General features: G+C 39.8%; 1 protein-coding gene across 8 annotated transcripts in view; it reads right to left on the reverse strand.

Annotated features, from left to right (window-relative positions):
* The window catches only part of ADD3 (adducin 3), a 101,702-nt gene that overhangs the window by 11,284 nt on the left and 64,153 nt on the right, over window positions 1-26,265 (reverse strand). For all 8 annotated transcript variants that reach the window (XM_075504575.1, XM_075504571.1, XM_075504577.1 and 5 more), the window contains 5 exons: window positions 16,721-16,944; window positions 3,493-3,631; window positions 1,845-1,996; window positions 1,641-1,721; window positions 414-563 (listed from right to left, as the gene is read on the reverse strand). In XM_075504575.1, coding sequence (XP_075360690.1) covers window positions 414-563; window positions 1,641-1,721; window positions 1,845-1,996; window positions 3,493-3,631; window positions 16,721-16,915 — 717 coding nt within the window. In that variant the 5' untranslated portion in view covers window positions 16,916-16,944. The remainder of the gene's footprint in view (window positions 1-413; window positions 564-1,640; window positions 1,722-1,844; window positions 1,997-3,492; window positions 3,632-16,720; window positions 16,945-26,265) is intronic.

Raw genomic sequence — 26,265 nt, forward strand, 5'->3', positions numbered from 1 at the left:
TAACTTATATGTTAACTATGACGCTTTAATAGATAGGTAAATCCAAATTGAACATAACTACTAATTATGCCACTTAAAAATGGAGTTGCATAATGTAAATGATGAATGTATACAGCACATTATATGGTCTAAGATGCTATAAATGAAGCCTGTGTAAACTATATACTTTACAGCCTCCTCAACCTGAGTACAATCATATCTGAGCATCAGTTTATTCCTATCCATTTCACTGCGGTGGCCCAACCCTCTTTCTCTGCTTATTTGATAACCTCATACCTTTCTTTACCACTGGAGAGTCGATGTTAAAAACAAAAATAAAACTGCCATGAGCAGTGATTCAGATTCAGAAATGTGCTCTAAGTTCATAAGGTAAACCTTTTTCTTTTACTCTTTATGCTAGAAGGAAGACTTACAGCTGCTGTTGCAGGGGTATGTATATGTATTACACATCTGACATCAGGGCGGGTGGAGTAGATGGCCACATGTGGACTGAATCCTGCATTGTCAATGCTCAGAGTCGTACTTCCCTGATCAACTACATCTCCTAGGATGTTTACTTTAACCTGGAAAGTCAAACAAAGGAACAAAATTCAAAAAGTTTGCAACAACTACCATTATTTACAAACTACCCTCCCTTTCTTACTTGGTGCCAAATTTCCCCCCACACATTTAGGGCTCAGAGCATGAAAAAAAGTAGGAGAGCAGCCATGAATCTGTGTGTCAATAAACCACCCTGCTGTCCAAACCCTTGATAGCTGTTCGAAGTCCAGCCATGAAAGAAGTAAAGATAAGACCCTGATACAACATCTATTCCTCTTTGGTCTTAGCTGACCTTTCCTTGTTTCTGACTTTCAAAAATGAATTTCGTTAACATTTCCTACATTTTAAATATGAAGAAAATTCAGCCTCTGAGAAATTCCCAATAAGAAAATTAAATTCATAGGGACTTTTCAGTTTCATGGGAACATTAAAATAATAAATCCAGGATCAACAAAAAACAACAGCAGGGTCATATCAGGTCTTGTTCTCATGTTTGTATTTTGGTTCTGTGTTTGCTGGTGTAATGCTATCAATCTCAGTCTGCTACCCCTTCCAACTGGAGGTAGTTTCTTTACAGATACGTACTGACATGAAGAACATATGGCAGGTTCTGCACCAAAAGATGCGTGATCTAGCAGCTACCATTGCCTAAATGCCAATCTGTAACTTCACCCAGCTCCTCTGTTGGGCCTGGGGAAGGTTATTCAACTTTATTTCCCCACGTATAAAGATAAAAACTGATTCTACTAACAGTATTCCTACAGAGGCATTTCATATGTATGACCATATTGTCAGGTTATAAAAAGTTGCTGTTAAACTGAGGCTATTTGATGAGCTTCATCAGACAGGAAAACAAAACTTTGCTGCTCCACGTTGAAGCTGAAGACAAAGCAACAGAAAGCAAAGCTAAACCCAAAAAGAAATGCTGAGGACAAAGGATGCTAGTATCTAAGTAGTTAATCAGCTCTTCATCTGGTGGGTAGACATTAAAAAACAAATAACAGCATGATTATAGTTTAGAAGTCCATTTTATGAGCCACAAAAGTCTTTTAGAAAACAGGTTGAGCCTTGCTGGTTATTACAGCAGGTGAATGACGTACCAAATTAGAAGCTGAAGCTTCAGAAAAAGACAGACCTCTTGGAATGATTAGAATATGGTCATGTTCTTTGCTTACTCTTACCTGCAAAGGAGGAAGAAAATAGATTACTGATCTATTTTTGAATTTATATTATTCAGGGGGAAAACTAATTTGAATGAATAGGTAAAATAAAAAAAAAAAAATTTTATTCTCCAAAATACTTACTGTGATATAGGCATTTGGCAAATGTGCCCACCCAAACAAGTCAGCCAATCTATATAAACTGGCTAACTTGCAACGAGTAAGTTTTTCTCCCTTAACAAACGAGGAGGTATCTGTCCCAGGTAGATCATTGATAGGTGTAATCATTCCATGGCCTGAAAAACAGATAAAAAGAGATGATGGCCAGTCAGACAATTAAGTAACTTCTAGCTATGCCATGATCTTCCCGAAGCAGCGTATTTAAATTGTTAGCATAGCAGTACCAGCAATTATTAGACCGGAACTGCACTGCTGGGATTTCTAAGGTCTTTACTGAAACCTCTGTTACTTTAAGACAGTAGGAACCATACCCAGAATTTAAGTCTTCATCTCTTTTTCAAACATGACAGAGGTGACATACAGGTTTCCTTTGAAGTATCACTTGGATTTTGAGCTCTCTCCTGATTCAAGTTCCTATATAGGACTTGAACTGCGCTTTAAGACATTTGCCACTAATGAAGTATTTTTACATGTTACTTTGAAATTACAGAACACATTCCAGCTGGATATCTGACACCAATGTCTGACACCAATTTGAAGAGATGTCTCAGTCTGAACACTTTAATTTAGTCCTAATGAAGAAATTAGGATTAATGCAAGAGTTCTCAAACCGCTAGACAGAATAGATCCCCTCTTAACAGAAAAAGCACAAAGATCAATTTATCTCTTTGACTTGTGATGACACAAACATACACTCCTCCCCTTCACGAATGCATGATAACCCTTTGAGAGCCTTTGCTTACGGGGAAAGTTAAACCCAGAAGAGGTAAAAGTCATTTTGGTTTTCAACAAAAAGAGTATGTGCTTTGAGATTACTTGCCCTGTCCGAGTCCCTGGGCAACTGCAGCAGAGACAGCAGTTGGACCTGCAGTCTCACTAACCAGCCAGAGATGCAGAGATAAGATTATTTGGGGTCTCTGTTGTTCTCTTCCACTTGTTTTGTTAAATTAACTCTGAAGAACCATTTTGGGACCAGTTCTCAAAAGATGCTGAATGCTGGCAGCTGCCACTGCACTTCAGGCTTGTAAGCTCCCATATGATGTCCACCCACAGAACTTACATCGACCTTAATGTTTCAGTGCTTCACGACTTGGAAAGAAGAACTTGGGTGTTAACTGAAAGATCCTACTGACATCTTTATAACTAGAGTACATACTACAAGCTGTTTTTAACTGTGGGAGCTGTTTGTGTAACAATTTAGTTTGCCAGGCTATCCCTCCTCTTTTTTTTTAATAATAATTTATATGCAAGAGTAGAAAAATAAACAATCTAAATTGTTATGTATTTCACATCTCAATTTATGCTCATGTTAAACTGCTAATAGTAACAGGGTGCAGCATTTTGTTCCCTCAGTTAAACTTTTATTAGCAAATTCTAGAATAACTGAGTGTGAGGACTCCAAACATTTTGGATATCATTATACTAATCAAACAAATTGAGAGAAAGAAGCCTAAAAAGGAAAGTTAAGGCCACCATCTGTACTACTTCACAGCTGAAGCAAGCTCTGACAGAACTTCTATTCAAAGAAAGAGGAGATTCCAGCATTGCTAAAACCTGGTGATAATAAGAAAAGGAAGAGAAAAAAGTACAATTATATGCATAATTCACTTACTGAGTGAAGATGAGGAAAAACCTGCAAAAGAGCTTGCTGTAATGTATTCAGCAATCTGCTGTAATGCAAGCAGTCCAGTGGGGTTATTGCCCTTCTTCATCTGTTCTTGAATAAGGCATTCCAGATCTTCTCTAAAAGCCTGTAGAAACATTTGAGAATCATCAAGGAAACCTGGCTTTGATAGAAATAAGATTATTATAGGTGGGGCTGGTAGCTTTGCCTGTTATTAATGTTACATGACACTTCCCCTTAGACCTTGTTTTTAGCTGCTTATAACTTTGCCAAACTTCAACCATCTGACGTAAACTTTGTATGCTAAGTATTGGCAATTTGGGGAGTGGGAGGAAAGAGTTTGGTCACAGAGGGTTAACTATTTCCCAGAACAAGACAAGATAAAATGTATTTTTGTAAATGATAACAAAAACAATTTTTATCAATAATTAAAGAGTTTGCCGTATTTTGGAAAAGGTACTTGAAATTTGATGAGGATGTGTTGCTTTTAGTGCTGGATATTTTTTAATTCTGTAACCCCTCTGAAAATCCATCCAGATTTGATAAAGTTATAAACAACTGGAAAACTAGAGCTCATCCATGCTCAAGTAGTATCACAGACGTGCAAAAACTAGAAGGAATGCTGGGATGTCTTCTCCTCTCTATTTCTTGCCTTATCCCAAAGCAAAAAAACCTTCCCTCTTCTCCTGTATAAAATGTCTGCAGCCCTAAGACATAAACTCATGAAAAAGGCTTTCACAATATGAAATTTAATATACTATGCACTGTGGACAAAGCCTGTTCCTTCTAGATGATAGACAGATTAACCACTATCCAGAACAAATGCCTGTCCTAGGACTACTTCAGTCTTGACATTTCTAGATGAAGTAAATTCTGTTCCTTCAAACTTTCCTTAGAGGTTATATTTTCTAACCCTCTAATTATTTCTTGCCAGCATCCTCCAGCTTTTGTCTGAATGAGCAGTACGCAAAGCTGCATACAACACGAGCTGAGGTGTATTGCAAATGCTCTTGCTGGTTCATTCCTGAAAGACATTTAGTGTCTTTACCACACAGCTGACTCCTGTTATAACTCCAGGCTACTCCCAGTATGTAATTGCTCCTTTCAGTTTGCCTTCCTTAGCAGGGTACTTGCTCTCAATTAAAAAAGAAAATAGTTCTGTATGGCAAATGTAATTTCTTCACTGAATTTTAATTCAGTCCTCCAAAACACCAATCTCATGACATAGTCTGTTCATCAACAGTTTTGACTCTAAAAGAGAGTGCTACCAGACACCCAAAGACACCGTCAAGACTCTACTTGATATGGCCTCTCAGTTGGACAGCTGAGCATTCATAACTACACTTGAATTTCCAGGGTTTCAGACACCTGTGGTCTTCCTTAGAGTAGTTTTGTCAGGATCATGTGTACCTGACACTTACCAGATTTCCACAAGTAAAACCTCTAAAAATTCACGTGCACTGACTATGCAGTGATCTGTTACATGGATGTCTCTGTGCAGACCAGACTATGCATGCAGCATCCCCCAAACAGCTGAACCACCTCTTACTAGCCTGAAGATACATGGGCAAAGTCAGATTTTTCTCTTTAGTGACTGCTGTAGGTAAGATCTACGCAGCAGAGGAAGGGAGAAGATGGGGAAAAAGAAAGAAGAAACAGGGAATCAAGTGAGGAAAGGAATCTAACTGGGACTGGAAGAAAAGAAGTGGAGGTATGGGAGGCTGATCAGCACTGGGAACCCGTAAGGGAAACTGAGGAGGGAGGTAATTATGGGGAGGTAATTGTCAGAAAGGCAAACAAGGATTTGCGGAAAACAGCAAGTGGTTGGAGAAAACATCCTGACTTTCATCCTTCATCTAACAGCAGATGACTGTGAAACCCTCCCTTTGCCCCTCTTGCACACAGATAATATTCTTTAAGCGTACCACAGTCCTCTTGTCCCCATGCCTCATTTGACACACAGTGGCTGGTTCTCACTAGAACAGAAATTCAGTATTTTTTCCTCTTCTCATGGCTCAGCACGTGGTCCTGTGCCTTTTTTGCATGCTACTCATACTCTGTTGAAATGACAATTATTATTTATCTGACAAGATTTTTCTCTGGGCAGATAATTACTGTAAATCCAAGTGCTTCACAAGCATTAACTTACTAATCCCTGAAACATGCCTTTAAGGTGCAGCAGGGCCCTGTCATCAATTCCAGAGAATGGCAGCGAGGAGGTCGAGGTTAGATGCTTCCACCGATTTGGGACATTCAACCTGAGAGGCCCATTTGCAGAGCAATGGGCAGTAAGTAGCTTCTTACGTACTCAAAGCACAACTCTCAGTGAAAATTCACGTGCAGCACTGAGTATTTTAACACATGCTGCCATACCTCAGGGTAACAAGGGGGATACACAGAAAATCACAATCTGAAAAACCAGGAAACAGATGATTCAGCATCACCCGTGACAGCCTGGTTTAAATCCTTGAGGCTGGTTATTACCTGAATCTGAGCACCTCTCACTACAACCAAAGTGGTTTTGAATGAAATTCAGATGTGCGTGATTTATACAATCCCCTGTAGAAGACACAAGGATTCTTCACATAACTCAAATAAAGCATTTTGGTGGTCAAACAGCTCACTGCATACAAAAAGGAGCCAAGGTCCAACCTTTATGTTCTACCAACCTGCTTGAAAGTGTATCAAGTGTAAAATAACAACAGAGGTACTTCCTTGGCCCTTTGTACATCATATCCCTCACATTACAGAAGGCTTTTTCCCCCCCTTAAAAATCCCCAAAACCCATAAAACAGACTTTCAAGCACCAGCTCGCTTTTCTGCTAATGGTTCATCATGTGGCTACAGTTTTATGGCACTTTCTCCTTCTGTTACTGTGATCTATTAAGATTGCAGAGACAACAACTGGCCAGTCTATTTCATCAACAAGCTATACTAACACTTATTTTCAAATTCTGTCATTCTAAGATATTAAATTACTTCTCAAATATTCCTGAAAGAGGTCCCCTGCAAGAAAGCTCTGCCATTTTACACTCTGCAAGGCTGAAAAATGCTCTTTCACTCTTCTTTACAATATATATATATAAGGAAACTGCACATTTGTAGTCTCCCAGGGGCCACGTGGAAGACAGAATTCATGAAATTTATGGAAGTATTTGCTTGGGAGAAGATGGAGAAAAACAGTTATCTGTATTACATTAAATCACTCTCACTTCAATTCAACAAGGACTATAAAAAGGATCTGCAAAAACATTCACAGTAAACTCTTATTAGTCATATTTGGACTTTTTTTTTTTTTTTTTAACCTGTACGAGTAATGTTACTTCTATAGCAGAAAAAAGGTAGTGTAATGTATTTCAGGCAATTTTTGACAGAAAGATTTTTTTGGTTTATTTCTTACTGTATTTTTAATTCTTCTGCTTTCTGATCATGCTATTTTCATTCTTCTGAGCTTAGTTTTGCTCTCTGATACTATCAGTAGTATATTATACACTTGCTGAGGCTACTACAAATGAGGCTTTAGTGTTGTATCAACAATTTTGTTAAACCAAACAAACAGCTTTCCTTAAAAATAATTTCAGAAATAACAAAAGATAGGTAAGAGCCAGGGCAAGTAGCAAATACGGAGGTTTGGGATGAGCTGTAAAACAGAGGTGAGGATATGGATGAAGTGCATAAAATAAAGTATGCAATTTATCCACACACCAGTGCGCAACAATGTTTTCTAGCAGAATGCAGCCTTCAGTGTGTCACGCACACGACTCACGCACATTCCTCCATACATATTTATGAATATTTCAATACCTTTCATTCACCTCTACAGACTTTTAAAACTCAGACCTGTATGTCCTTAGATAACCATCCCACATGTGCTAACACAACCTTCTTCCGTTTCTGATAATTCTGGATGGGCTCATATGAAGGGCATCACCTTCTTCTAGACAATTTACCTTAAATAATAGCTATTAAATGAATTATATTTATTGGAGCTTTCACTGTACAGCACCGATTTCTGTAAAACCACTAACGTACAGGGCTCCAATTTTGGGATCTGACCTATTCAGCAGCAGGAATTTGCTTCTGAAAAACTACCTGCAGCCTGGAGATCAAGCGGTTTGGTTTTGCTTTAATTCACGAGACTGTAATACATAGATGGCATTACACTGCAACTGCCCACAAGTGACCAAGTAAAAGTCATGCCCGAGAGAGATGTTTTCAAAAAGATGACAAACACCCTGCTCTGGCACAAAGCAGATATTTTTCAATAGGAAAGGTCACTAGTAATTTCAGATGTAGTATTCAACAAGAAAATGCTGACAAAGGAAAAACTGTACTGTCAGATGAATGAAAAATTACATTATTCAGCTGTATGCTCAGCATTGCTCAATAAAGAGAAAGTTTCAGCTCTGGGATTTAAATAGCTCTTTGGGTACGTGTGGTTTTTTTTGGTTTATTTGTTTTAAAACAGTAAAACTTTAGACATAAGATGATACCATAAGAGCAGTGACTTTTTACAGTGGGGTACTGAGAACCACAGCACCTCACGGCCGCCCATGCTGCCCGTCAACGCAGTTGCCCCGTCAACACAGCTGCACCACTTCTGGACTCGGCCAACATGCCTGTGCCTGCACCAGTGCTATGGCAAGGCTGCCGCCTGGATAACCCACCCTGCTGTCGCTGAGAATCGTTTCCTGTTTCCCCAAGCATCCTCTGTCTTCAGTGAGCTCACCTGCCCAGCCAAGCACCAAGTCCCTCCCTTGTTTGTGCTCGAACAGCACTTCAAGCATCCTGCTGAAAGTTTGCATAGAAAACAGCCCGTGGTATGAAAACTGGGCCCATGACAGCTCGTGGAAAGAAGGCAAAGCAACATTTCAGACAAGATGCACAACTAGGAGGATGCCAAGCAGAGCTTTTATTCACCTGGCAGCAGCCAGCCACCTAAGCAAATAGCCTGACCTCAGTATACAGCAGGCTGCAAATTCCCCTTCCACTACTGCCAGCTGAGGTTGCTCTCTTCAAAACTGCAGTGGGCTGAACTACACTAAGTTACACCAGAGGAAAACGTAGTTTTCTACTCACACCGTGAACCAAAGCACCTCCTGCATAGCCAAGCCTGTCAGCTGCTGAACTGACTGCCCTGAGCTGGCGGTACCTGGCTGCTCTGCTTCCATCTCACCCACCTTCTGAATGCCACTCCACTACCTTGCACTGAGACATGAATTTTGCCACAACTCACCAGTAATAATATACAGGACAGCTCAACCTGTTCCTAAAACTGTTTCTAGAACTCCACTGTTTCTAAACTTTCTAACTGTTTCTAAAACTCCAGCCAGCTCTTTTATACCAGCTTAGACAGCCTTACATGGTACTGGAGCCTGCAGAACAGATACAGCTTTTCTTGACAGAGTCATTAGTTGCATGATTAGGTCAACATCTTTCTAGCATCATAAAATTACTTCTCCAGAAATATTTGCAATCATCATCCAAACACACATCATAAACTCAAGCAGCTTAGATGCAAAAGTCTTTCAACTTAGACCTGCAAGGGCTCTCTGAAACTCAAGAGTGAAGTTACAAGCCTCAGTTGTGACTCATTTACTTCCACTTGCTTTCAGAACCACAGTCTAAGTGTGAGCTGACGGTTTAAATTGGGGCTTTTAAGAGTCAAACCAACATTTGCATGTACCAGTTGACAACTGGTATTTTTCAGTCAACATAAGCAGAAAAACTAGAATAACCAACTTACTAGAATAACCTATTTTACATGTATACACATCTATATATAGCACAGAACAATAATGTTGCTAGACAATTTTAGTACTAATATATTCATCTTAGAGCTGCCTACTATGAGGATGTTAAGTATGCAGGCTCATAAATATTTTTACTATCTTTCCATGCTGTTTCTTGTTTGTTGACCATTGATTTCTCCATGTAGTCCTTATCCACTCAAAAGTAGTAGAAATAAAATAATAAGAAAAAAGTTTTCCCTGTAAATAGAGAAAAAAATGGCATACAGGTCATCTGCAAATACTCCACACCATCACAAACCTTTAAGAGGAGAAAGCATGTGCTCACATCAGGACTAATTACAAATAGTTTGATATGTCAGTCTACAGGAAAGTAGCTATAAAAGATATGTGAGGTCCCTACATTTAATAGCAGCACTGCTGTTAGCCTAAAAGCTGCAGAATAATACAAGAAACCCCTTCACCCATTTTCACTTTTGCCCATTTTTTATCACATTTTTATGTATCTTAAATCCATTTTTAAAAAGGGTCTAATTCAACTTATCTACATATAAATGCACTCAGAAAGAGTCTCTAAGCCAAATCACCACCACTGAAGAAAAGTTTCAAAACTTAACTGGTATTTTGTTCTTGACAGCGAAGAGACGTTAATTTTAACTCCTGTGCTGTAAATGCAGCTGCCCGTAAAGAAGACGACCTTCACCGAAACAGCCGATACGGCTTTGTAACAGGCTGTTTCAGGACTGGAGTTTAGATACAAACAACTGGTGCCCAAAGTGGAAAAGGGTGGAGTTCGCCACAAAAAAACCGCCAGTGAGTTAAGGCTGGCGGGGAGAAGATAAGCGTCACAAAAAGTGTTTGTTAACACCATGAAGCGGGGGGGAAGGGGATTCTCTGTTAAGACAGACAGAAATAGGCTCCGAATTAAATATGTGGAATTAGGTAAAGTTATAATAATCTCTTCACTTGCAGTGAAGCATGTGGGTATCTGGGCTGGATTCAGCAACTCGATTGACAGCAAGCTGGTCCCATACAGAGCTCAGCCTGCACCGGTTTTTCCAGCTCCTCTAACCTGGTACACACTAGCTTCCCTCTGTGAGCCAAAGCAGCATGTTTACTCCCGCGATAAGCAGCCTAGAGATACTCTATGATTAAAGCAAAACATGAAGCACTGAACTGTGCAAAGCCCACCTTCAAGCACACCCAGCTCCTAAAGTCCCAGTGCCAGCAATCCCCACACTCATACAACTGCTGCCATGACTGGGGGGTCTGGGTCCCGCCCTAGTGTTTTCTTGTGGAGTAAAGCCACGCTATGCATCTTGCTAGATAGAATATAACTGCTGAAATTTAAAATGCTAGAAGAAATCAAAGTTCAGTTTGTCAGGGGTCTTACACATTTCCAAGCACAATTAACTGTTTTCTCAGTAAGTGCAGGAGCAAGGAGGGTGGGAGAACATGTGGTGGCGATGCACCAGGACAGACAACGGGCAGAGCTCTCGCAGGGTGTTCTGGATGCAGCCAGGAAGGAAAGTCATCAGTCACGACTTTCCAGGATTTTCCAGGCACTGTTAAGAGCGTGTACTAAACCAAAGGATTATTTAACAGCCAAAAAAAAAAAAGAGGATTTAAAACTGGGTACAGCTAAGTAAGTCCTTTCCATTGTTAGTCATTACTCATACTGCAATGGAAACCCCTCTTCCTGCTCTCACCAGACCAATTTGATGCCTTTATTGTACAGAATTTACAAGACTAGTGAATGAAAGAAAAACAGTGGATTTTGTTACAATGCATTTTATTTTAATATCTCCTTATCACTTACCCAGGGAATTAATTCAGATCAGAGTATTATTTACAAATAATAACTTCAAATACTTATAGGAAATACATAGGAAAGTCATCAGGCAAAGGAGGATGGATCTGATTGTTTAATGATTTGAATCATCTAAAGAGCATGGCGCCAAAAGTACAACAGGCTCTCCAGACACCCCCCAAGATGACAAAAACCCAAACCCAAGCAGTTAACAACCAGCAGGAAGATTAGAAATATGGATGGAAAAAAAAAAATTGATTTAGAAACTGTTGGCATATATATCTAATGAAAATCACAGTTCAAACTAAGTGGAAAGCAGCAATATGGAAATAAGAGAGGAGTGAAAGGTAACTCATTTTTAGTGGAAGGAAGCAGGGAAAAACTCACAATTGCACTTGTGGTGCAGGATGGGTATGAATGGAACCTGTACCATCGCAGCTATAGAAATGGAAGTTAGGCAATGGGATTTCTTGGTTTCTCATAGAGATCTAGCGGATGGCCTTGATTTAAGACAGCATTACCCTGAGCACAAATTGCCCCTCGCTTAAAATGCTGAACTTGCCCGGCCCTCCGGCCTGCCCCAGGCTCAGTGGGATATTGTCATGGCTCAGAGGGGATCTTTAAGGGACATTTTGTGGCCTGCCTTAAATGACGTGCCAAGTAGAGCTCATCTTCCCCAGTGAATGAAATGCTGCACAGGTCGTATGACGAAAGCATGACATTAAATAAGCTATTGCGATCAGAGGAGGGCCACGACGCCTCAGCAGGAAGTCAGGAAGATGTCAGAGAAGACTGAAGCCAGAGGAGGGAGCTGCAATGCGAGAGGCCTGCTCAGCGAGGAGGTTCCCAGGGGAGGTATAAAGTTGTGAGCCCTTCCTGGCCAAAGGGTGATGCTCCTGAAAGATCTGAAAGGCTTTTGAACTTGTGGGAAAGAGCAGTGGAAGCCGAAACATGTGAGGAACTGAAAGGACTTTGATATTTTAAGAAAATAAACTGTTCCAAATAGGAGCGGTGTTGCGAAAATACTGGATGTTCACTCGATACAAAATAAAGTAAGCTAGACAACTACAAAAGCTGGAGAAAAAAAAAAATAAATCAAACCATCCTTCATCTCTGTCCTGATGGTTTGAAAATAACATAGCCAGAAAAAAAATTCAAGTGTGGGTGGGTTTACTTGTTTTTGAGGATAAAAATCTGCCTGCAGGCTGCATGCTAAGGCAGACCTCTGAATAGAGGAGCTGCTAAGCAGGACTGTTATCTCCCAGCTTCTTTGGGCAAGACCAGCCGGTGTGGGAGGCAGGGGTGCGTGTGCATATACAAGGCAGGAAGGAAGAGAGGCACAGGAGAGAAGTACCTTTTTAACCTCAGCATTGAAAAAAAAAAACCAACCAAACAAAACCATTTTGCAATCCTGATGGCTAGGCTTGAACCAGTGCCCTCACGTAATGGCAGCGCCGAGCCAGAATCGCTCTGAACGCCCTGCAGAGCTGTGATGGATTGGTAGGTGCTCTCTTTAGCCAACATGAAATTAAAGCAAAGCATGACGAAATCCTGCCAGCAAACTGCTCAGCTTAAAAAGAAACAAGCTCCAAATAACTGTGTTTCATATGTAAAAATGGCAAGTGCACGTCCAATGGGTCTCAACAAGCCATGTGAAACTTTCACTGGTAAATTCAAAACATGAATTGGGCATTTAAATTCCAATAACCAGGCATTTTCACGTTTACATATTTCAGCTGTTCAACTCATCACTTTTTACACAAATTCGACTACACTAACTTCTTCTTACATCAGTAAAATAACGAAATATATCTCATATAACAGTATATCTTATATATAAATTAAATAAGTGAATGTATCCTCTTCCATTTCCACTCTGACCTGTAGCTTTTCTTCAAATACAGTGGTATAAAGTGGATGTAACATATCCTTCAATGCAGTTTAAGCTGTGATCCTGATTTCCTGGCAGGTTACACACACAGTCCTGTTAGCTAAAGCCTGTAGTTAGCTTTCTTGCTGGTTAGATAATTGTTTCCCATGGTCTCACTTCACTGGAAGCACTGTGGCACTGCTGCCTGCTCGCAGAAACACCCAACGTCTTCCCTGGCCATTCTGGGAGGGCTGCATGGAGTTTCTCCCTGCTAGATGTTCATGCAGCTCCTCGATGCTAAACTGACTGTTCAGTCTTCACACACCATAACTGTGCAACCATTGCTTTTTTGAAGCTTCTGGTTGCTGTGGTGAGGGCACCAGAGAAATGCCAGAAGGAAATGAAGGCCAGGAGGACTTGCACACCATAACTGAAATAAGGGTTTTGACGATACAGCAAATAAATGTTTACTTTTGAAAGAGGTAGTTACTCTGTGTAACAAGCAGTATATGATTGCTTAGCATATAAAAAGACAAAACTGTTTTTAATTCAGAGTTAAGTTGGAAAAATCTAAAAAAAACCCCCATGTTTTCAAATTTTGGATGTATCATGGGTCAAGTATCTCAGATCTAATGTGAAGCAATAAAATGAGTCCACCGCATAAATGTAGTACCTCTCCTTTAAAAATAACGACACAGAACCTGAACCTTCTGAACTTGCAGATGTTACTGAAATAAATTTAAATGGCTTTATCTTAAAGATTGGCCAGCAGTACCTCTGGATGCTATCAGGCTGCTCAGACCCAGCTGATCTTAATTTCTTTCTACATTTCTAACAGACACAGAACAACAAACATGCAGGTCCTATCAGATTTTCCAGGCCATCAGGTGCTCATGGGTTACATGCAGTATTAAGCAAACATGTCTGAGAATTCACTTATAATGTCAGGACGTTCTTCGTGGGCAGTGGTCATAAAACTCCTATAATTTGTTTAAGACTTATTATGAACAGACTCTAAGACATTAGCAAACATCAGAGGTAATGGGAATAGCTTTCCAGTAGCTTTTAAATTATTTAATTTAGAAAAGGGAAATTCCAAATCAATATGCGCATCAAACAGCACATCAGAGAGATGCAGCAGTCTGATGTCTGAAGATGTCTCGTCAGGACTGTAGCCCTTACAATAACATGCACTGCACAAAATATACCATGGTTCCTGAAATATATTCTCTAATTTATTCTCTTGCTAAAGGATTTAGATTTTCCTACTTGAAAGAAAGAAAAAAGCTTGTTAATAAAACAGATTAAATCAGTACCTAAGCTTCCTACTATGACAGTGATTAACCCTTTAGTTTACACCATCATTCTTTGCTCAGAGAAAGCGCATGTTCCAACAAGCTCACCTCAAGTCCATACATGCTTATGTATTTTAAAGAAAGGTATTATTCTTGAAATATACACTTCATATTTACTAATACTTGCCAGAAGATGAGTCAATGACTATTTCTCTGATCTGAATGCATATATCTAAGACTGCGTGAAGATTTACCAGCAAGCAAGCTTTTAAAGTATGTCTGATAACCTCTCTTCCTCTTCTTCCAAAACACTTTCAAACTATTTCCTCCTCGATGACTGGAATAAACCAGAGAAGCAACAAAGCTCTATGCAAACTTCTAACACAATGTAATTCTGCAGCTATAGAACCAAAACCATTATGCACAATACTCATTAATTCAATCCTGAACCTGTGTTACGCAGACCAGTAACAGGAAAAATGCTTTCTGGCCCTTTTGTGACAAATATTATATTCAGGAGGAGACAAGGTAATAGTTTTCAGTCCTAACTCTCAAGAACACTATGGCACATCGCAGCTGGAACCTGGAAGAAATAATGCAGTTTCTATTCCCAAATCAGTTATGAAATTTGCTTGATGGACATTCAGTCACAGATACTGTATTAAAAACGCTTTTATTTCCTCACATGAGAAATCATAGCAGGGTTCCTATAAATTTTCTATTTCAAGATAAGAGACAACAAAAGGAGATACTTAAGTGAGGAGAACTGGTAGCTCAGACACCTCCTCTTCGTGCCTGATCACACACTCAGCTCCCACGTTCCCACTTCTCCCTGGCAGATGCCAAGAGCCAAGCAGGCGGCAGGCCCCTGGCTTATTTGGACAACTGTTCCCTTACACAACAAAAACTTGCAACTTATTGGCAGCTCCAAACAGTCCCCTTCCAAAAAGTGCTGGGCTCAGCTTCTCTTGCAGCACAACACTAACAGCAGCCCAGCGGCTCTTTGTCCTCCAACCTTCTGTTAAAACAGTTACCTAGACTCAGGGGTTGTCCCTTTCCATCTCCCTTCCTAAAATTTGCATGTTGACACTGCATCTATTAAAAAAACCACAAAGGCTGCAGAAAAGGCACATCTATTACATTTGGCAGACTTGGCAAAAAGTCCCCCAAAATGTTAAGGAAATAGTTACGCTCATCAGATTCAATACTGCCATAGAAAGGATCAAAGAATAACATACATACAAACCCAAACAAGACCTCTGTAACTTATTCTTATCTGTTAGGCTAAAGATCTAGTCTTTGCTACGAGTACTGGCTATTCATAATGTGAATATTTTAACAGGAAGGAGCAGACTCCAATCACATTTTACAATTGAATGTTTAACATAAAATTATAATGATTAAAGCATTATGCAATACCTCCTTAGAGTTTTTTCTTTATAAAAGAGGTTGGCTGCAAAACCAAGCTTGCACAAATTGACTTGAAACTAATAAATTCCGTAGTCAACAGGTTCACATTATACTCAGAGCAACACACTGATCCAAGAGGCACTCTACGACAACACTTTAGCAAACAATCCTGTTATTCATGGATGACTATAATAGCGTGATTACTAACAGCTGTTTGCAATCTCATTACGTATGGAAAAGCTTCAAAAAAAATTACAGAAGAAGCACCCCAACTTACCCAGGAACTGAAGAGAGAAGGATCTGTAAAGCTGCTTAACTCTTTCCCAGTCCCATTATCCTCATTACTCACATTATACCCCAACACCCCCAAAGGCTCACCCTCGCACAGTCCTTACTCACTCCCTATGGCTTCAAAATACTCAAGGTAACAGCATTACTTTCCAATGTATTCATCCGGTTAAACCCAAAGAATGCACGTACTAAAATATAAATTAAAACTAATATGAGAGTGGTTCAATAGATTTCATAGTTTTATATGTAGCTTACACAAGTACTGAACTACACAACCAGTATATGAGTGCTAATATGGCCAAGTATGGGTATGATCACCCCCAAGGACATGAAAAGAACACATAGTCTAGCTTTTAAACAAACTTAACCTAATTAAAAATGTTAATTAAAGCATTCCTGCTGCAAATGATAGGTTAATATTCAAACCCAGAAAGTACGTAATGCCCTAATTTGTTCCTATTTGACCGGTGACTCTTTCACTCTCTTCCCTGCCCCTAAGTTTTAATTAAGTACAGTGCAGCCAGCCAGATCTTTTTGAAATACTGCAATGAAGCATAAGAATATAAAAGCATCAGGAGAAAAAACAACACAATAAAGGCTGCTTGTTCACAGACAAAAAACTACACAAACAAAATGCTGGATAATCTGTTTAGTGACTCTTCTTAGAAGATGGTCCAGAGTTATTCTAGGTAGCCGTGACACAGATTTCTTTTTTTAAGTCTCAAAAAGTTAATCAGGAATCTCAGAAAATAACACACTCTCATTCTCATCCCCTCTTAATCCCACTCACAGGGCTCTGCAGTATCTGAGTGACCCTCTTCCTTTGCTCCATCATATTGAAGTCCTGTCTCAGGTCAGGAGACATATTTCGCTCCCGGATATACTCTGGGTCGTTCTCATTGATGCGATCAAAGTACCGCTCTTTGTGAGGCATCGTGGCCAGGGGAGGAGTAGTGATCACCACCTGACTGGCATCAGTACTCATGCTTCAATGCTGTGGAAGGTAGGCTTCACCTGAAAAAAATAAAAAAGAGCGAAGAATGATTAACAATTAAAACAAGGGCATTGAATATAACTTCCATGTCTGGACACAAATAATGTTATTTTTCATCTCTGCAGAACAACATCTAAAATGAAAGGAGAAGAAGTGAATAATTATCATAATCAGAAAACTAAGGAAAAATTCTAGAAAAAGTGTTTAAAAAACCATTAATGAGTTCTCTGATACTGCATAACCATCTCTATTCAACTTAAAAAAAACCCCAACAGCACACAATTAAGAATTATGACATTCAAAATGCCCATAATATATTTTATTACAAACTTTCCTGTATCATTTTACATTGCACTCATCACCCCCTATGGTTTTCATATAGCTCTCCTTCCTGACATGTTCAACCAAACACACCCAGAAGACGGGGCCTCTGTTTAAATCCGCTCAGAGCTCATGTCCAAACTTGAACGAAGACATTCCTCAATTACAGCATTTCCGAAGCTTCTCATAACCCCAGCTTAAAGATGAGGCGCCAAGCTGCTCGAAGACTGCCAGGGGATCTCTGCAGAGCGTCGGCTGGTGCCTGCGCTTTCAGGAGGAACTTGGAGACACCGAGGGAACTGCAGAAAAGGCTGTACGTTGGGTTGCACAGGATTGCGGCTGCATCCACAACAAATAGCTGAGTTTTAGCTTTTCTCCTCTTGTGTGCAATTGTACACAAAGATTCTCACTGAAGCTCATTACTTTGGAAAAAAAATGAAGCTCATTACATTAGGAAAAAAAAAACAACAAAAACCCCTTTCATGTCTTGGTAGAAAGCTATGCTTAAAACTTCATTTAAAAAACGTGATAAGCATTTGTAAACACAAACAGGACTGGATCAAAAGCAGAAAAGCAGACACCTGAATTTTCATACAAAGAATCAGGCTCAGAAGCACACTCAGGAACACCATTCCTCAAATGGGTACTGAAGAGGGACATTTTCTCAGGTTTGAAGAACAAAGAAAAGCAAGATTTGTAGGACAAGATAGTGTATTATGAAAATACCTTTTAACATGTGAATATCTACATTCAATAATACATTTAATATAAAAATATTTGCATGCAAATGTATTTGGTATGTAAATAATTCACGTCTTCAGAGGAAAAAAAGCCAAACATTAAGGGGTGAGAGTTGTTGAGCAGTATTACACAGCATGGTTTGACATTATGGTATCAGTGATTTAAAGTGTCCTTGCTCTGTGGCACAGTTCACCCATCCCTTGTTTGGGTCAGTGCAACTACTGTTTGGGATATTCTGTGAACATTGAACTGACATGGAGCATCTGAACTCTTCTAACTACAACATCACATATTTTCCAGATGAAACATTTGGGGAGATCCGTGTTAAAACCAGCTTCAGCAACCCAAGCCCTCCTCCTGCCTGCAACAAGCCCTTTTGGTCCTTGTGCTGCACTCTCTGCTGCGCAGCCACGCCATGAGCCAGGCTGGAGGATGCAGTTTGGTTTTCAGCCAGTTTCCCACACTGACACCCAAATGGCTTTGCTGGCACGCTGCAAGGGACAGTGCAAGGATGAAATCCTGGGGCACTGCAGCCCTGCTACCAAATACAAAACCCCAGAGAGAAAACAAGACGGATACCACCTACGGAGTAGGAAAAGCATTAGCAGATAAAGTACAAGAAAACCACATCTATGACTTTCTTGCATATTAGAGATTATGACAAAATTTGGGATTGAGATGAACACAACTAACACCCTTCTAAAAAACAATCACTACACGTTATAATTGTTTTTGTTCTTTACGCCCTCTTTTTTTTTTTTGAGGGAGAAAACACATTCTGGAATGCAATGTTATCCAGCTGCACACACAGAGCTTCCAGGAGGTACCCAGCATACTGGATGAACGTACCATATTCTGGGATGCATAATTTCCATCCTTGGAGGCAAGCTCCATGAACTCTGATGGCTTTGTTATCGAGGTTGTGGAAGCATACCGGTGAGTTCTGCATTTGCTGCTCGGGTGCAATCCGAGTTCATTCAGCGTTTGCTGACTAACCACCGGGAAGTCTGCTATGTGTGATCAATTTGGGGATGCTGGGGAGAACGCAAGGGGCTTGCATCAAGGAAGCGGGGGTTTGGGAAAAATCTAGAAGAAGTATAAAATGAGCTTAAGTTTTTCTAAAGAATGAACTATTGTTTTTTCCAGCCGTGAGCACTGAAGAAGTATAAACCTCTTGGGACAGCCCAAATACCTCCATCTGACTCAGAACAGACACCTTCCAGCACCTGCTGGTAACTGAAAGCAGTCTAGAAACGCAGAATGCAAGAACCTTGCTTGGCGACCAGCTGCAGCTCCTGCTCTTCAGTTACTTCTTCCCAGGAGTTGCCTTATGCAACTGTTTTTCCTAAAATGTTCCTGAGTCCCGCTAACCCCAAGTGGCAAACTGGCTTAACTGCTGATCCACTCGCTTGGTTGGACCAACTACACGCGTGTCTGAACTTCAAAGAACTTTTATTGTTATTATTATAGGTTTACAGGACATAATTAGTTCAAGTCCGTTACTTTAAAATTCATTCTTACAGTGACAGAAAAGCGCATTCATCTGTAAAAAGACACGAGCGTGGCTGGCAATACCTTAAATCCACAAAAGAGATTTTTTCAAATTGTTTTGGAATTCATTTTTTCCTCTTTCCTTTCAGACTGGTTTGTTACCTCTAGCCATTAAGATTACAACATTAAAGCCCTTGTACTACAAAACTCCCTCCATTACGGAACATAATATGGGTATTGGGTCCAGTTGTTCTTATTAGGTCTGGTTCAATGCCCGCTCTGTTGGGCCCAGGCTGACTCTCATATAACCCCTACTGTTCGGCTGGAAAATTTTCAAACAAATCAGCCGTTCTTTTATTATTTATTTCCATCTTGCACTTATTTTTTTAAAAAAGGGACGCTTGTTAAAAATGTGCTCAGCTTTTGTGAATCTAAAAATCTGTACCTCCTTCTCAGCACAGGACTGGCGATGACACAGAAAATCCAGATGTCAAAAGCTAAGAATTGTGTTAGAGGATTCTCTCCCCCTCCCCATTTTTTGGTGAGATTCTTTTGCCCAAAAGAAAAATCAGCTTTGCTGCAAGGCTACTTTTGGCTTCCACCCTTTCAATGATGCTCATGTATTACAGAAAGTGAGCGATCATCTTCCTGAGTGATACTAGCCAATGTTTCTTATGCGTGCTATGCTGCATACGTATAAGTAGTTCCACAGACTGAGGCACAGGTGGAAATAAGAGACTGTACGCCCCTATAGCAACAATACATTATATCTAGACCGGTCAGAAAGGACAAACATACACAGAGAAATCAAACCTAAACTAGGATCTGATTTTGTCCCAGTGAGAGGCATCACTCTTCCTCAGCTGAGACACACATTTTAGCCCACATTTTGGCCTAACATGCATATGCTGTCATACCTCAAAAGAGATTCATGTCATCTCAAAAGAGATTCGAAGTATACAGAGGAGCAGTTTTCCCACCTATGGGTCAACTACTCCAATGAGGGGCAAAAGAAACTAAGAAGAACAAGTCATCATGTGTAAGGTTTTTTTATACAGAATCCCCATCTCTGCTGAAAATACTTTTAGGGACCTGTGAAACAAAAAAGCTCAAAAGCTCTTGCCACAGAGTAACTTGTTAATCTAACTCTGCTTCCCCCTGACTAGTTATGCCCTCCTGGTTCATGCTGAACTGAACTCTGATACTGCTACAGAAGAAAACAAGTCATGTCCTCCCGTGCTTTGATGCCTTATATAGATCATGGGTTTGGCCTCCATATCTGTTCCGTACTTTATACCTGTAACCGCGCTACAGGGAAAAAGTAGAGCATTCCATCTTTGTCAGGAGGATATGCATCTCTCCACTTAGAAGTAAGTTTTATTTAACAAAAGCTTCCAATTTATTCCAGGAACTTGGAACTGCTGATTTTAGGCTGCAACATTAAGTACTGAGCATCCCCATCTGACACTTTGTAAAGTCCAAGTAACATGCTGTGCTGCTTTTGTTGGAATAACTGTTTTCAATGTCAAATCACAAAAGCAGCTCAAAAATAATAATGAGGTCAGAGAAACAAGGAGTACTGAAGGGAAAAAAAAAAAAAGAGCAGGAGACCAAATGCAAGAAAATTTACCTTGCCAAAGAACACCCCAGAAAGCACTGACTTGATATATTTATATCTTTCATAATGTACAGAATGTATATAAAAATAAATACCACCATAAGAGAAAGACAGAGCAACAGAAAAGGAATCAAATCATTAGATCACCTAGCAACGAATCATTAACCTACCTTATACGCTGACTTTTTATGGCTGGTTTCAGACATCCCCATTTTCTCTATGCAGTACAATCCATCTGTTTGAGAGTTTCCAGTACTGCAAACCAGCAGCGTGCACACTGCATCGTTAACTGGTAAGAGTGATTTTAGGTCTGAGCACTCGAGCTAGACTATACTGCATCTGAGCATTTCTTTTTTAAGGAGCGCGCTGTGTTATTCTGCTCTTGCTATTTCTCGCCTGCTTGTTTTTAAGGAACAGTCTGCTCCTTCTTCCCCCCATCCAGTATCTTGTCTGCCAGGAGACTTGTTGGAAGCAAACTGGGTGTTTCTTGATCTCTGTTCCAGCCTCCCTATGAAACAGGCAGGTTCCAGTCTGAATTAAAGCCTTGGCTTCAGCCAACACTATCAGCTGTGTTCAGTAAGCTAGCAGAAAGAAACACGCTTAAGGAGCATGAGGGAATGGTTAAGAAGGGCAGGAAAACACGTAGGAGAATATGGACTGAGACAAGGGTTGCCATTGCTGTCTTCTGGCATTAGAAAGTCAACTGTCCATCCTCCCTCCTATGAATATTAGTAATGACGTATAATTGAGTAAACGCACCTGTTCTACAGCAAAAAAATTATTTGGATAAACACCTCAAAATTAAATTCATTTTTTTATTCTCCTGATCAGGAGATCAAATACCATAAATATCTGACAAAGCGTTGACAGATTTTTTTTTTTTTTTTTAACATTACAACAGGTTTGGGTTTCATTTATCAGTCTCACCTTACACACTGGTAAGACGAGCAAGACATATGTTCAGGTGTTAGCATTTTCTAAATGCAATTTGTGGAACTGAAAACACTTCTGCTACACTAGATAGGTAGCATTTGTGCAAAATTATTTTAACTGATTTGACTAATATACAGTGATCCTATACGCAAGCACTCAAGTCAAACTACACGCTTAAATTGACACACAGTAGTATTTGCATTAAAAAAATAAAGCAATCACACCTTCTCCCAACCTTCCCAGCTGTTCAATTTTTCTCCCTGTATCACCTCTTCAGATTCATGCCAGCAGATGTTTGTAAGGGCAGATGGTGGAATGGGTAGGAGAAACTAGTCTTTGGCCAAGTTTAAGTTTTTGTTTTAACTTTTAGGTTTTAAAAATGGATTTATTTTCAGCTGTATCAGTTCCCCTAGCCAGTTAACTGCATATCTACACACGTCTGTTCTGAAACAAAGATGGTGATGATATAAGGGTGTCTAATACTGTTTCTTCCAGTAGCAATGCAGGCATAAACAATTTGTCATACTACAGCCCAAACTGGTTACAAATCAAATATTCTAATCCAGCGCTGCATATTTAATTTAAGTCTTTCTGCTTTTAAACAGAGTAAGCTAATGAAATAATCATCATCTCCTTTCAGATGCTACATTAAAGAGACTATGTGGCAGCAGTATAAGTCTTTCCTATATATTGAAAGAAATAAGAACTTGAGTGTACTTGAACCTTGTTTTTGTGTTTCTGTGTTAAATCTAAAGCATTATTTTTTGCCCAATTATATAGTGCAATATAAAAGTCAACATAAATATTGAAGCTGTGCAACTCACGCTTTACTCAGTGTAAACTGGAACTGAGCCAGCTACTCTTTACTGTCAAAAAGTGAGATAATGTAGTGGGTTGCTGACAGCCACCCAAAATATGAGGACTATACCTTTACCTTTAACTGAAGATGTGACATTTTTTCTGTGTTAAGGAAGGCTCCTTATAATGCACCCAGCCTGTAGCAGGTGCAGTCTCCACCTCCACAGTTGCAGGCCAGCCTGCCAACATTTTGCAGCACAAGCAGTGAGGGGAAAAGCCCCAAGCCTAGAATGATGGTTTGATGTATCCAATATGCTCTACCACATGGCCATAAATGCTATTTGCATGTGTTAAGTCTCATAAATGAACCTGTATGCTTAACCCTATAGACCCGAACTACTTTAATCATTCAAATATTGGTATTCTTTCACTGCTGCATGACAGTTTTTAATGATGGAGAGAACTCTTGACGAGCAAGTTATCTAGTTACTATCATCCAGTGACAGGATGATAGAAAACAAAACCAGTCTCAAAAGGAAAACCTTGAGTTCAGATCCAAGGTCCATCTTGCCCAGTATGGAACCTCCTGTGCTGAGGAAAGGCTGTATGTAGCTGGGCTGTTTCCATTGCTGTATTGCATGACCCTTAAGCAGTCAGCAACGTAGGGGCTTCCTTGCTTCACTCCATAAAATAATGTTTTCTTATTTTACTAGCAAATTGTTAAGGTTGTGCAGACAATAAAGACCATTTTGAGATTATACTGTTCTTTACACAAAACATTAAAGTCAGAACAAATCCAGTCACACAAGCAAATTGGTTACAGAGAAGTTAACAGAGGAGGAATTCAGAGTTTGTTGGTGAAATGATGCACACAGGTACTCCTGCATTGCACCAGGAAGGGGATGGCTGCACCATGAGAAACACAAGAAAGCACTAAGATGTCATTGCGAGAAAAGGGGGATTCATAGCACATGTTGATTATTCACTATAAATCCTCTTTTACTGCTGGACACAGTTTGCCACACCAGTTATCTGTAACACTATGATAAAAGCAAATGTGAACTATTAATTTGTAACTTTAAAGACACACAATAGATTGTGTCACTAAAACCTTGCTTTAAGAGAAAGAGGTCAGTCACCCACAGATATCACATTGGTTTGTTTTTTCCCTTTCCCTAAACTTGTGCCTTTACAAGAAAATTCTTTGCAGTAGTTATATTTCCTCCTTTTATTTATTTGTTATTTTTAACAAGTACCTGATTCACTGCAATTTACCAGAAGCAGCTTTAAAGCTGAGTTATATTTCACTCATATGTAAGTTTTATTTACATATGTAAGTGTATACATATATTTTGAAATAACATTAAGCTGCACTTTGGAGTGCTGATAGTTGTCACCTCTGCTCAGGTTCACAGGGTGAGTGGTCCTATGAAATGGTATGGAGTCTGTGGATGGGGACTACTTCCAAGGCAATTTAAAACAATCACCTCCTTAAATAGAGTAAAAACACCAGAACAGCTAATAAATTAAATCATTTGGTAAACTGTAAATAGCTTCTGTACTTACTAGACTTGAAAAACATGTCAGTTGTACCTCACACCCACTTTTCCCCTGTTTTTCTTTCATCTTTTATGTTATACTGAAGTTTGCGAAAAAGCACAGTAAAAGTGAGCTCTATGAGAATGTAAGTTTCTCTTGGTTTAAGCTGTTTTTCTATAGAAGCATTCAATTAAAATTTCACACATAGGATATGAGATCACTCAAAAATATCTGAACACTGAGCTTAAATAACTTGTTTCTATCCAAAGGCAAGACTGCTGTCTGGGAAGAGTGTCCTCACTGTAGCAGAAAGCTAAGGAGACGTACAGGAGCTGCCAGGGAAAAGAAAACCTCTCCCCATGGCATACGCAAAAAGCTGCTCTCGCACAAAGCACAGATGCGCTGAATGACAACAATGGAAATGAAGTTACTTCCCCTCATTTAACATTTTTCTGCTCTTTCCCACTTTGCTCCAGGGTAAAAATTCATGTGGCACTTGCAGAAAACCTCCTCCCACCTCCACTGCTCCAGAGGATTTGGTAAGGACCACAGCAGCATGAATTGCTGCAGATTTTCAAGTTGCAAGCTTTCTGAAGCTGTATTCCCTTACAGCGTTTAAGACTTCTACAAAGAAGGAGGATCTGAATGCAGAAGACCTCTGGCAGAGGAGCCAGCCAGCGCAGCGATGGCAGCAGCGCCACTGCTTTGGGCGCAGCATTTGCTCGTGACCACGCTCAGCCAGCTCACAGGCAGCAGGAGCACTCGATCTGCAAGAATTCCACCGAGTGTCCTCTGGAAGTGGTTTCTTTTGGCAAATGCAAATGAAGACAAAAGCACTGGCTCGAAGCACCTCGAAGCTTAGACATTATAGAGAATAAACTATGCATCCAAATTTAATCACTTTTAAAAGTATGTTAAGAACATATCTATTAAAATCATCTCTAAACAGTAGTTCTAGATGATGAAAGCACATGAACACGTGCATAACTCCAGCATGTCAGCAGGCCATGGGACCACAGGAAGGTCCAGGCACTCCGGAGCAGCTCCCAGCAGCACAGCCCACTTTGCAGAGCCAGCTCGTGGATCAGTGCAGGCCCAATGTGCTCTCTCAGACTGGCAGTGCATTTTGGCTTTTGCGGACTCTGTTTTGTTACCCCTCTTTTACAGATGACAGCATTTACCCATCCATGTAAAACCTGTTTGGATGCTTGGAACAAAAGTAATAAATATTATTAGCAAATATTTACATATTTCATAGAATCCATCAGTGATCTCAGCACTTACTGGGTATTAATGTCCTGTCTTTACCCATTGCCGACACTAACTGATACCCTGCAGAGTTAGTATCTATATGGGATACAAGTAAACTGTACTTGCAGAGCAAAAATCATATTATTTGTGTTTGACCTTACTTAAGTCAGGGAAACCCTCAAAATAGTGTCAGGGAGCTTTAACCCCAAATGCATATTTCAGTTTTATTTTAAAACCAGAAATGAAGACGTGAGACATAAATATCAGTTTTCAATAGGAATAACTGCTTGTCTTTTTTGTTTTAAGGATTCTGATGAAACGCAAATGCTGCTTCAACTTTTTGTTCTCATGACCCAGCTCTTATTCATGCTACAAAGAGACAGACTAGAACACAAGGCAGGGGGGAGAAGGGGAGTGTATTTTGAGTTTATGTAGTTTCAGAGATATCTGGGATGTTGGTAATGAAAAAGTAAGGTAGTATTTTCCAAAATATTGAAACTTTAAGACTAAAAAAAAAAGATTTTTATTAAGACTTATTTCTGCTTATCTACATGATCACTTGTGGCTAAGTTACCTAAAAATATTTCACGAGTTAGTAGACAACAGAGAGCTAAATTAAAAGATTACATTCTGTTAGTACTTATCCATG

This window comes from Mycteria americana, chromosome 6, assembly GCF_035582795.1.
Source record: "Mycteria americana isolate JAX WOST 10 ecotype Jacksonville Zoo and Gardens chromosome 6, USCA_MyAme_1.0, whole genome shotgun sequence".
Classification (NCBI taxonomy): Eukaryota; Metazoa; Chordata; class Aves; order Ciconiiformes; family Ciconiidae; genus Mycteria; species Mycteria americana.